The 12,292-nt window shown below is 37.5% G+C and overlaps 1 protein-coding gene across 2 annotated transcripts in view; it reads right to left on the bottom strand.

Annotated features, from left to right (window-relative positions):
* Positions 1-12,292, bottom strand: part of LOC117400231 (breast cancer anti-estrogen resistance protein 3 homolog) — an 85,944-nt gene that overhangs the window by 51,231 nt on the left and 22,421 nt on the right. For both annotated transcript variants that reach the window (XM_033999860.3, XM_033999851.3), the window contains exon 3: positions 7,231-7,345. In XM_033999860.3, coding sequence (XP_033855751.1) covers positions 7,231-7,345 — 115 coding nt within the window. The remainder of the gene's footprint in view (positions 1-7,230; positions 7,346-12,292) is intronic.

The following is a 12,292-nucleotide window of genomic DNA, read 5'->3' as shown; positions in this document are numbered from 1 at the left end:
CAATGCTGGTCCGGCTCCTCTTGAGATCAGTCCACTGCTAGGAACCAGGCGAGCATCAATGGACGGGGATCTGTAATCTAAATCTAATACGGTTTCTGAACTCAAAGCTATATTATCACACACTGCTTATTTATAGTCAGTAGCAGGGTTCCGAAAAATATAGCGTTACACATCCCCACGTGTGCTCTGGCTTTTCTATTCCGTACCACATTATGGATCATTATTGCTGTGTTATTATGGATCATTATTGCTGAGGCTGGGCATGAACGAGGGACACGCACACAGCAAACAATTTCTTTTTTTATTTTGCAGTTTAAATTCAATCATTTAATTTCAAGTGGGAACCTGCTTCAGCAGATTTATGGGTTTAAAGCAAATACATCAACTTGCCTATTTCAATTACCTGCATGTCTTCAGGGGAATTACAGGTTTAATTTATTAGCAGTCTGAAAGTGAAGTAGGCCTGTGGATTTGAATTCCATTGAAAACCAAATCCTGATTAATAGCTGTGACAGTTAATTGAATCAAAGTCATTTTTGAAGATAACTATCCCTTTTCATGTTTATAGCTCAAGCAACGCAGTTTGGATTGACTGCCCCCCCCCCCCCCCCCATCAGGATTAGTTTAGATTTACACATTAGGTATCTCAATCCAAAGAGAATAGACTACTATAGTCTTTTCTATAGTAATTACTTAATCAGTGCTGAGTACACAGTTATACTGTATCAATCAGTGTGGTTGCATGTAGTTCTTAGCTATAAACCAATGCAATCCTATAGATGAGCTAATGCATCCTGGTACCTTTCCTGTAGGGGGCAGCTAGATCATTGGAGGGAGTTTGATAAAATAAAAATAAAACCTTTATAAAAGTTTACCACAGTAAATCAGCATGTTTTTTAATATGCACTGGGCATTATGTAGCTTTCATTACACTTTAATATGCTTTTACCTTGTTAACCTTGATACGGGACAACGCATTAAGTGATCAGGTACCAGGAAGCAGCAGCAGCAAATATCATCAGCAGTGTCATCTTTGAAATATCGGCTTATTCCACATCAAAGATTAAAATAAATGCAGTGGACCAAAAAGGGGTGGGGGGGTGGGGGGCAAGGAAATGTTGCTACATCTACCGCTGTAAACACAGTGATATTTTGTTACTATGGTAACCAACTATTTCCTAAGTCACTAGAATACCATCATCAACATGCACTTGAATGACTGACTCAGTCCCCCGCACGATCACATTACTGTGAACAAACACCAAGGGAAACTCAGCAAAGGTCAGAGAGGTCTCTAAAATTAAATCAGCTATAGCACATGGTCAGCTCATACACATGTGCATCATACGGTAGAATATGGTAAATTGGTGTAATAGGCCTATATAGTGCATATGCTGGAATGTATATTGATGTTACATATATACAGTATATTAACCAACTTTTCTTACATGAAAAGTTACACTTATTAAAGTTCCTATAATGACAAATATAATAGCCTATACAATGTATGTTGTTGCAGCCTTCAAAAGTATTTCAAACCATGTTTGGTTTGCCTACAATTCACAACACATTGGATTTAGAAATACTAAAAGAAACTTGTACTAAGTTTCTTTTCGTATGTACACCATTTTCTTTTTCAATGTCTTCATGAATATATTATGTTTCTTTGAAGCATTTCTAAATTTGGCACAATTGAATGTTAAATAGTGGTGGATAAAATATCTGCTGCATCACAAGATCCACTCAATATAAGAAGCAGCCAATACCTACAATAGCTCCTACGCACTGCTTTCTATTCTACCTGCAATGAATACAGTTATTCTCAAGGGCTCAAAGAGAAGAAAAAAAAACCCAGGGACCACACCTTCAGTGTGCACACCATAAAACAACGTTGCCCACTAATGGAAACCCACTTCCTTGGCCCCACTACGTAGCGTCTGTAGTCATGAGTAAACCCAGCAGGACAAGGTAACAAAATCAGCCACCGAATGGAAACTAACCAGATGTTAATTTAGGTTTAAACTCAGCTTTTCTCCACATCTGGTCCCAAGTCTAGATACTGTTGTGTGCCGTGTGCTATAAATAAAATGCAAGTGGAATGGCCCAGCAATTACAGGAACATAAATTTAGACTGGGGAACGATCACAAAACCCAGGTGCAACTCAGTAATGAACAGTGGAATGTAAACTTTGGATTTAGACATTTAAAACATAAATGATATAAGGCTTTACATTTAAATGGAGCACTCTGTTTACCATGAACCAAGAAACATGTTTTATCCTTGCACCAACACTGCTGGTTTGTCGAATGCTTTTGGGACAACAGGGATATTAATATTTCTGAACGGAAATAGATTTGCAATAGATATTTTTATATATGGCATATATAGAGAATATGCATTTTAAATAAATGTAGATGTACTCACTCCTTTACAAACAGTACCAGTACAAATAGGGCAGCAATACTCATGCATATGATGCAGTAGTACTGCATTCAACTGTAGCGTATATCACAGTAATCCTTCAGTATATTTCTGTAAGGTTACTCTGTCCAAATACTGTGGTAGAATGGTTTAGCTATACTGTTTTATAACTAACTGGACCGATTTAAATATCTGCAGATTACACACATGTAGCAACAACACCACTGTCAAAACACAGATAAAAGCACTTGTACAATAAAGGAAATGACCTATTACTAAAAATAAATAAATACATGAATTAAATAAATATGTTATGAGTCAGATCCTGCTGAGTAAATTGTGCCTTCAGCTGTAGCTGTTTCTGGATTTGGGGAATTTTATTTCAGCTCAATCTTGGTGACTCAAAGAGGCGGTAATTTCACACTTAAGTGGTGTTGTTTTTCCATCTTATATTTGTTTGCTTAATCTAAACAGCAGGCATTTCAAAATACTGTCACCGTGTACAAATGTTAACCTAGAGCCCATTGTATACTACAGAAAACAGCATCTAAAGTGCATCTGTTTTCACCTTTAAATCTAATACAAGGGAACGTGTATTTAAGTACTGATCACAAAATGGTCTATTTAATATATCATTTATGTATATTTTCCATAGGTATTTTTTGATGGAACATATCTTGAATACCCTACTGCTATTACACAAAGCAACTACATTTAAATATAAATGTATATCAGTATAGAGCCTACATCACATGCAATCCATGTCATAGCTATTCCTTTCCTGCTCTGATGTCTGTGTTTGCGTACTGATGTAGAGACATTGACGTGTCCTTCACACCTACATACTGTACCATGTTTACACTTCTTCCCTGGTTTGTATGGGGTGGTGTTCACACATTAGCACCTTTCACCCGCTCATTCACACTCCCCGGTGTTTGTACTTATCTTCTTATTCCAAGAAATGGGCTTTGTTTTGTGTCCAGCCACCCCTGTTAAGAAAACTAAGGTATAAAATGCAGCTATTTCACACAGGATATTGAGGGATTTAAAGATAAAGTGTTTGAGGGCAACATGTCTCCAGAATAGACCACACTTACAAAACTAAAGTGTATACTGCAGTATTTGCTGTAGTACAGCATGTCTGTTGTAACCATGCTAACGCTGTTTATTTGTACCGTCTATCAGATTTTCATAAAGCTCACAGTATTAAATATATCCTAAGTATATCCTGAAAGCCTATAAACAAAGCATTGTTTATGTGAATTTCTGTTTGAAGGAAGCACATTTTTATTATTTTTAAATTGTACGCCACTCTGACCCCTTGCTTAATATCTGGCTCTGAAATATTTGCTTGCAAAATATCTTCCTTTACCACAAAAATGTGTTTCTCCAATGGTGACTGGTATTACTGTACAGCACATACTGTGTGGGGAGGTAAAATCGATTATATGTTGTAGCGAAGGGGAAAGCGGCATGGACCCGGTGCTGTCTGCCTCAGTGCTGACCTGACACTGATAGCTTCCACTCAGGTCTGCCGCAGGCACAGGCTTACTGTGCTGTTTGGACCCCAGGTTCGGGGGCGATATAAGTCTGCGTACTGCAGTGGCTTGTTGTGTGCCTCTTTGCTTGTTGTGTACTCAGTAGAAGAGCTCCATTGTTTTCTAAGAACACTGTTTCCAGTCTCCTCCTATTCTACGCTCAGAAGCAGCTTTGCTACAATATATACTAGTTGTTTTGTGATGTGGACAACTGTCAAGAGGGCCAAGTCAAGCCCACCAAATTAATTTAACCTGTGCCTGGTTTGATCCTGGTTGGTTCCAGAGGTCAAAGGTCAGCGCATTAGCCTACATATTTTTTCAGATGGTCACTTAAGTAACTAAGTAGTATCAGAAGGTGGCTTCCAGTGGTCCTGGTGATTCTGCTCTCCAGTAAACAATAGAAGGATGGTTTCTAATTCCTAAGGGCATTTCATTTTCTTTCAAATCCTAATCACCTGCAATCAGTGTAACTTTTCCCCCAAAGCTAATTGAGGCTGCTGGCACAACTGTGGAGATATAATCCCTTGTTACTCAACTGTGTTTATTGCACACTCCCACTGTGTTATTGTGGCACACTGGTTTGCCCTGAGGAAACTAACAATAGGGAAGAAAGCATGTTCCATTCTGAATGAAAATAGGTTTAGTTCACTAAAAGGTTGAGTAGTAAATAGCAGCAAATTAAAAAAATGCAATATGACTAAACTAGCACACTGCTTTGGTCTTATAAATATTTTACAGGATTAACACAATATATATATATATATATATATATATATATATATATATATATATATATATTGTCTGCTCCTTCAACTAAAGATTACATCATTTTCTTGTAGTCTTTTCAAAGCCATGAACATCCTGAAACGGGACCACTATATTAAAAAAGTCATATTTCGGAGATCAAGAGCCATTGGACAGTCCATTGTAAAATATACATTAGAAACCAGCAGTGTTAAAAAAAAGGAAAAAAAAAACCCTGTAAACATTAGCACAAAACTAAAACACATGCCAAGTTCTACAAACACAAGATTTTATTTTAAAAAACACTACCACTATTTCACATTCACACTTATCTATGTTGAATGTATACATTAAAAAAAACAGCACACCACACATTTATTGAAGTGTCTTCCTTTTTAAATGATCAGAGGGAGAACCAAAAAGCAAAAGGCCTCTGCAGTGCAGTATGTGCATAATCCTAGAACAGCAAAAGGTTCATAAGGTACAAAGTAAACATTTTGCATACCAATTCTATTTTAGTTTGACCCAGAACCAAACAGGAGTATAGCTACAATTTGCATTTGGTTTTTAACATGTATGTTTACATTATCTTTTTCAAAGTAAAAGAACTGTAGTTTGCATGGAGAAGCTATCAGGGGGCCAATTCAATTGACCTTAAACTGCTATAGATCTCAATACCGTTGCTGTTGAAATACCCACCCAACCCACCCAACTCCTGGAGATTAACAAACTTTGAAAGAGGGATACACAAAAGAGGAAAACCGTGCAATTTAGATGTTGGTTTTCCAAAACAAATGAAGAAATCGCTGTCTATGTTGAACTTACATGCAAAATCCAACATACTGTCTCAAACGCAATATTATACAGATCTATAATAAATCAACCGATCATAGGTCAAAAAACTGTCATTGTAGTTCTTTCGTACTACAATATTTTATTTTGTGATTTATAATTATTAATATGTTAAGTTGTTCTTCAGCCTTGCAATCCTCTGCTCCAAACCACACAATATGATAGCTTTTACACAATAAGAGGCACCCTAATTAATTTGCAGAGGCAAAACCCTTTTTTGGTTTCTTGGCAAGGGGAACATTTTGTTGCAGGCCTGCATATAATTAAAAAAAGCCAAGTCTGATAAACAAATACTTCAACAAAGTGTTTTTCTTGTCAATGCCTCACAAAATATCTCTAAAACAACTGCGGTCACAAAATAGAGCAGAGTTATGGTCAAACTGCGGGTCTGTTTTCATTTGTTAAGGCACTGGTTCCTGAACTAAAGTGGAGAGGGTGAATTTGGACAATGACAGAGGCCAGGCCCTGACTAGACACACTTGTTAAAAACACAGGCTTTTTTCCCTTTTGACTGATTAACACCGCCCTTTTCTTCGACAGGGCACATTGTCAAAAGCAGGGCCCGAAGCATAAACAACACGTAGAGGGGCTGGAGACACGAACAACAGCCATTAGTCCCTGCTGTACAAACACTGGAGCTGCCTGTCAGATCATTAGATAAAGCATGAAAATGCTACAGCTTTCCCAGCTGGTGGAATGTTTATTCTGAACGCACACTTGTGTGTTCGGGTGTTTCTGATATTGCATTTTTTTTGTTTTATTGGAGTATTAGGGGCTACCATGTGTGTCCTGGCTCATAAAGTCAGGGCAGCAGTGTGGAGTAGTGGTTAGGGTTCTGGACTCTTGACCAGAGGGTCATGGGTTTAATCCCTGGTGGGGGACACTGCTGCTGTACCCTTGAGCAAGGTACTTTACCTAGATTGTTCCAATAAAAACCCAACTGTATAAATGGGTAATTGTATGTAAAAAATGTAATATCTTGTAACAATTGTAAGTTGCCCTGGATAAGGGCATCTGCTAAGAAATAAATAATAATAAAACATTAGGGGCTAGTAAAAAGAAGAAGGAATGTACTGTACACCGGAATACAATTTTAGCAATATTTTGAGAGTGCAATACCTAAGCTCTGGTATTTAGTACAATTAAAAAACATTACAAAAATAAATACTTGCTCTAACATGGGCTGATGTGGTCACTTCCCCTTATGATACCCAAAAGCTCATTAACAGAGCAAAAATTACCAGTAATTCTTATTCTATCAAATCATTTTGTATTTTTAATTTTACTACACCAAGCCTTAATCCTAACCTAATCACAATTAACAGCTGTTACATTATTATCCTCTTAATTACTCCTGATTACTTTTTACAAAATAAACACAAAACACATTATTTTAAGAATTGCAATAATAACCCCTCAGAATGGCTGTAAACATGATAAACATGTAAAAGGACAGAAAAAATCAAATGAAAAGAAAATGATTTTAAAGCGACATGCTCTTCAAATATGTCATTTACTCCTAACAGTCAATTCAGACAGCTAAATGAAGGATTGAGAATCTGAAGCCACAGGGTGTGTCAGTACTTCTGGAGACCCCTGTTCATGGTGCTCTATAACTGTTAGATGATTGCTGAAGTTGGGTGTGCCTGCAGTTTGTGAGCAGTCAGTGGTTACCTCTCCTCCTCTCTCTCTCTCGAAGCACCAGGATGCTGGAGGTCATGTGCGCCCGGTGCGTATGGTTGTGGATGCCCATCAGCTTTAAATCAGCCTCTGTCAAGTGGAGCAGATCCTGGGGAGGAACACAGACAAAGCCTTTATTTCAACTGCTCACAAACCAGACCCACAGCACTGGAATGGAAAGAGGATATTAGGGGATGTTACAGCTTCAAATGAACATAAAGCTATATAAAACACCTTCAAAAAACGAAAGCCATACAAAAAATCAAGTAGACATTGGACTAAGGATGTAACTACCACATTCATGTCATCCTTCATTCAAAGACAGTATTCAAGCCAGGAATATTCCAACCTACTTCTCTTTACAGTCTGTGCCATGCTATTGAGCCTAGCTCATCCGCCCCCAACATCCACCTAATTTTCGGCTTTGACAGTCGAATCACCTCCCTGCCTATCTCTCAGAGTCTGTGAGACGTGAATCTACATTTCTAGGCAGAACCAGGTGCCCCTAAAGGTTAGGCCTTGTGTCAAAACCAAGCAAGTCAAAACACTGTGATATATGCTTATGTTAACAGCTTTTATTCTTGAATAAAATGATGTTTTTAAATTTACAAGAGCTTGCAATAATTTGCAAAATGGCAAATTTGTTTCCCATAAGTAATATTGGAGTACAGGATTACAATAATAAAGACGAGAGACAGACCACATTGACGGTTATCTCTGTGCGGGTCTGGAAGATTCTATTAAAAGTTTTGTCTATTTTGTCTGTGAAGGCTCATTAAGCAAGCCAAACCCTTCAAAAGATTGCAGGATAGACAATTGCACCGACTGTGTCAGCATCACAGGAAAAATCTTTCTGATCACCAGACATTCTTCCCTTTGTTATCCTGTGTTTTGACAGCGGTGTATGAAAGGTAGGCATTTAGCCATGGCATGGCTCGGCTCTGGCAGAACGGCTCTAACAGGGCTGTGATGTTTTGTTGTGTAGGTGGTGTTAATAGCTCTCAGTTATTGTAATTCTTCTCACAAAATGTACAATAATAATGAGTTGTAAAAACAATGTATGTTTCATTATTGTGTGTAACACGATGATTCTACTGATAATCCAAAGAAAACTCCATCTCCTGCTGCCAGTCAGTCACCATGGTCACTTTGACAGGAGGCTTATGGTAGGCGTTTGGTTGGCAGGTGCTTTTATATCCAAGGCTGTACAAATGATAAGCATTACTTAAGAAACTAAGATCAAGCAGACAACATTTTGGCTAGCGCCTCCATTAGTTTGTCTCTCAGTACATTTGGGCAGTTATTATGTTTCTACTACATCGAAACAAGATGGTGAAGCAAAACTATTTAACACTTAACGTTTAAACTAAACTATTAAAACAACAAACCAGACCAAGCAGGAAGTAATCTGGGATGTTCTGAAAAAAAAAAAAAAAAAAATCTAAAAACAGTTCTCCAGGCATGCTTCTCCTTTCAAACAGTTGTCTGCAATGTGAAACCGCGACACTTGAGAAATTGACCCAGGATTGTGATAACACTCACCAGCAGTGTCATCAGTTTCCTAACACCAAGATCTGTCAAACCAGGGACCGCCATGAGAGGTAGACAAAAGAAATGCTTGCTTTAATATAGGAAAGAAGAGTGTGTGAATACAACGCTTGTATTCAGACACACAAAGAGCCTGAATGTCATTGTTGGTTCGGTCATGCCTACTGTGCAACATTTGTGAAAAAAATAAAATAAAACAATAAAATAAAAAATAATAACCAACAAGAACCAATTTCAAAAGGTAGGAAACTTCAATAAAAATCCTTTGTGGTTTTATTAGTGACATGAACCGTTGTTGTTTTCAAGAAGAACCGTAAGTATGTGGAAACAACCCGTGATTTTATTTTCAGTTTTAATTATTTTTATTTTCCTTTACCACCTTTATCACCATGACCTACATGCACTGTATGCACATGGACAAATCTTACATGCCAACAGTCCATATATGGTCGGGACAGTCCCGATTTCCTAGCAAATGTCCCAGGTCCCGATGCACAGGAGGAAAGTCCCGATATTTACCCATAGAAAAAAAATTATTTATTCTGCACAGCAGAGTTAGTGAAAACCACACGCTGTGCTCTTCGTGCTGTTGACACACCTGCTGATCACTAACTTATACAAAGGTAAGAACGCTTCATTATGTCTATTTTTACTGTCACGATGGTCGTGTCGTGTTAAGTCGGGGGGGGGGGGATACGTCTATTATATGATAATGAGTGTTTTTTGCGTATGACTCCTCCCATGTGTATGATGCATATGAACCCACCCCCCGGAAACGAGTGTCCTGCTGAACAGTTTCCAAATGTTGGCAAGTATGAAAATATGTATGTGTGATTTAATGATGGTAGAACAAAAGACTTATGGTTCTTCCATAAAGTCCCAGATTTTCATACACAACATGAATGTCTATACCAAATATCACAAAGTGGTTCTCCAGATATGTTATTGCAAAAAAATGATTTCAATTGATATTATTTCTAATGATAATCTATAACTGCATAATTAATGACATCTTTATAGATTTTATAACAGATCCATAAACTAAAGCATTATCAAAATTTAAGTTAGGCATATGTACCTACATTATTATTATTTATTATTATTTATTATTATTATTATTATTATTATTATTATTATTATTATTATTATTATTATTTCTTAGCAGACGCCCTTATCCAGGGTGACTTACAATTGTTACAAGATTATTACATGTGGGTGCTTTCACAACATTTGCATCAAAATGAGACCCAAGGGTGTTTAATAAATTAAATATTACCCCTTGGTAACACTATCAGTTATAACTACTGGTAATTGCTGTCCAATTTCTGTCTGAATGGTGATACTGTTTTTATTACACTTGCAGTACTTCCACTACTTACAGTGGTATCATTTTCAATTCTCTGTTGCAACCACATATATACTGAACGATGGGCCCGAATCACAAAACCTAGGAGTTACTTTAAGATGTTTATGTTTAAAGACAATTCGATTAAATACAGTTTGACATTCATTAATCTGTTCTAGACTGTTGCTGGATCTAGAACAGATGTAGAAATGTTTAATGAATGCCAAGTTATCTTTAAAATGCATGTAAATAGACACTTAAAAAGCAGTCTTTAAATAACTCATGACTTGAAGCTTTGTGATTGGGGCTCAATATTACGTAGCCTTTCAGTTTTGTCCTGTGGAGTTTTGACTGCTCATGCCCAGCTGTTTCTTATTAAAGTGGAATATCAATCCGTGGCAATGTGCTTAGACACATAGGTGCAATTTATTATGTGTTCCAGGCCACAGCTTATCTGTTGAAATGCTCTTATCTGTACTCTGTTTTAGCCCCCATGCCTCGTTAGAGGCAGCGAGTCAGCACTGCTGTGGTTTGTGGTAAACTGGGATTCATTTACGTTAATCTCAGTACTTGTGCAAAGCAAACAGTTACTATTGAAGAGCAAAGAAGACCTCTGAACTCTGGCCACTGCCTACCAGGGCCATTAAACATCAGGCTTTCCAATTCTGAAGTATCTCTGCTTAGTTTACTGGGTTTATAGAGGGCAGAGGGGCGTTTCCACAGGGGTGAAGTCAAAATGGAAACAGGGTTTATCTGATTTTAACCAAACGCAATTCAAAATGTCTATGAGAGGATAGGAGTGTGTGATAAAAGTTGGTTGAAGATTGATGCAATATCAAGGCAGTTATTGTGTTCATCATGTCAAGTGTGACAGACAAATAGGATAGGACCCCCAAAAAGCAGATATTCTTGCATTAAATGCTACAGCTTGGATGAATGAACCACTGCAACATGATGTTTATTAGTGAAATGTATGAGGTTGCATTTGACACAGTGTCATTCATGCAGCTGTCTCACATCATGTATTGTAGGAATAATTGGTTCTTATGTCAAAATGAACACTACCGGTCTCTGAAATTTACCTTGAACACCCCTATTTAGAGGCTAGGTAAAAAGAAAGACCTGCCACAACACTATCAATAATCATGGATATGGAAGCAACTGCCAACTGAGCACCTTGTCACTGAAACAGACTTCATGAGTTGCAAATGTATATTTTACAGAATAATTTCTGGGATATCTTTTGTATAGAAGTGCGTGCTGCATATTGCAGTTTATTTATTTATTTATTTATTTATTTAATTATCTGTCCAACCCCTGTACAAAATATTTCGACCACAATGACTTAATGAAAATGCTGCAATTCACTATTTATAGGGCAGCAGTGTGGAGTAGTGGTTAGGGCTCTGGACTCTTGACCGGAGGGTTGTGGGTTCATTCCCCAGTGGGGGACACTGCTGTTGTACCCTTGAGCAAGGTACTTTACCTAGATTGCTCCAGTAAAAACCCAACTGTATAAATGGGTAATTGTATGTAAAAATAATGTGATATCTGTATAATGTGAAATCTTGTAACAATTGTAAGTCACCCTGGATAAGGGCGTCTGCTAAGAAATAAATAATAATAATAATAATAATAATGCAATTTTGGTATTTTAGTTATTTCACGGATGCATGGGTTTGATGACTATGTCACTAAGAACAGTGCCTAGCTGGAACTGAGGAATCACAATGGAAAATAAACCACAAGGTTATTAGATGCATGACGATACTCAGTTCAACAGAATTGGTATTTCCCATTCATTCGTGGCTCACAGGGCATCTGCTGTGCATGAAATCATTATATTTGGTGTTTATTTTGAGAAGCCCATAAAACAGCTTTAAGCGTAATGTAGGTCATTTTCCCTTCCTTAATACAGACATATAAGTAATCTGACTACAGTAATTAGATTAATCTACACAATCAGAGACACTTTAGCTAGTCTCCTGAACAAAGGTTTCACATCTTCAAAATGGCAGCCAAGCTGTTTAGTTGTACCGGTGCTCCACGTCTTCAAAACCTGTGAAGCATGTTCTTGTACCACGGTCATCAATCTGCCAGTACCAGGAGGAGCCCAGTCCTATTGCTTAAAGAAGGACTTACTGCTTTTACCCAGGAGGATGC

The sequence above is a fragment of the Acipenser ruthenus genome, chromosome 10 (assembly GCF_902713425.1).
Source record: "Acipenser ruthenus chromosome 10, fAciRut3.2 maternal haplotype, whole genome shotgun sequence".
Lineage (NCBI taxonomy): Eukaryota > Metazoa > Chordata > Actinopteri > Acipenseriformes > Acipenseridae > Acipenser > Acipenser ruthenus.
Note: the sequence above shows the minus strand (reverse complement) of the source record. Positions and strands in the feature narration are given on the sequence as shown.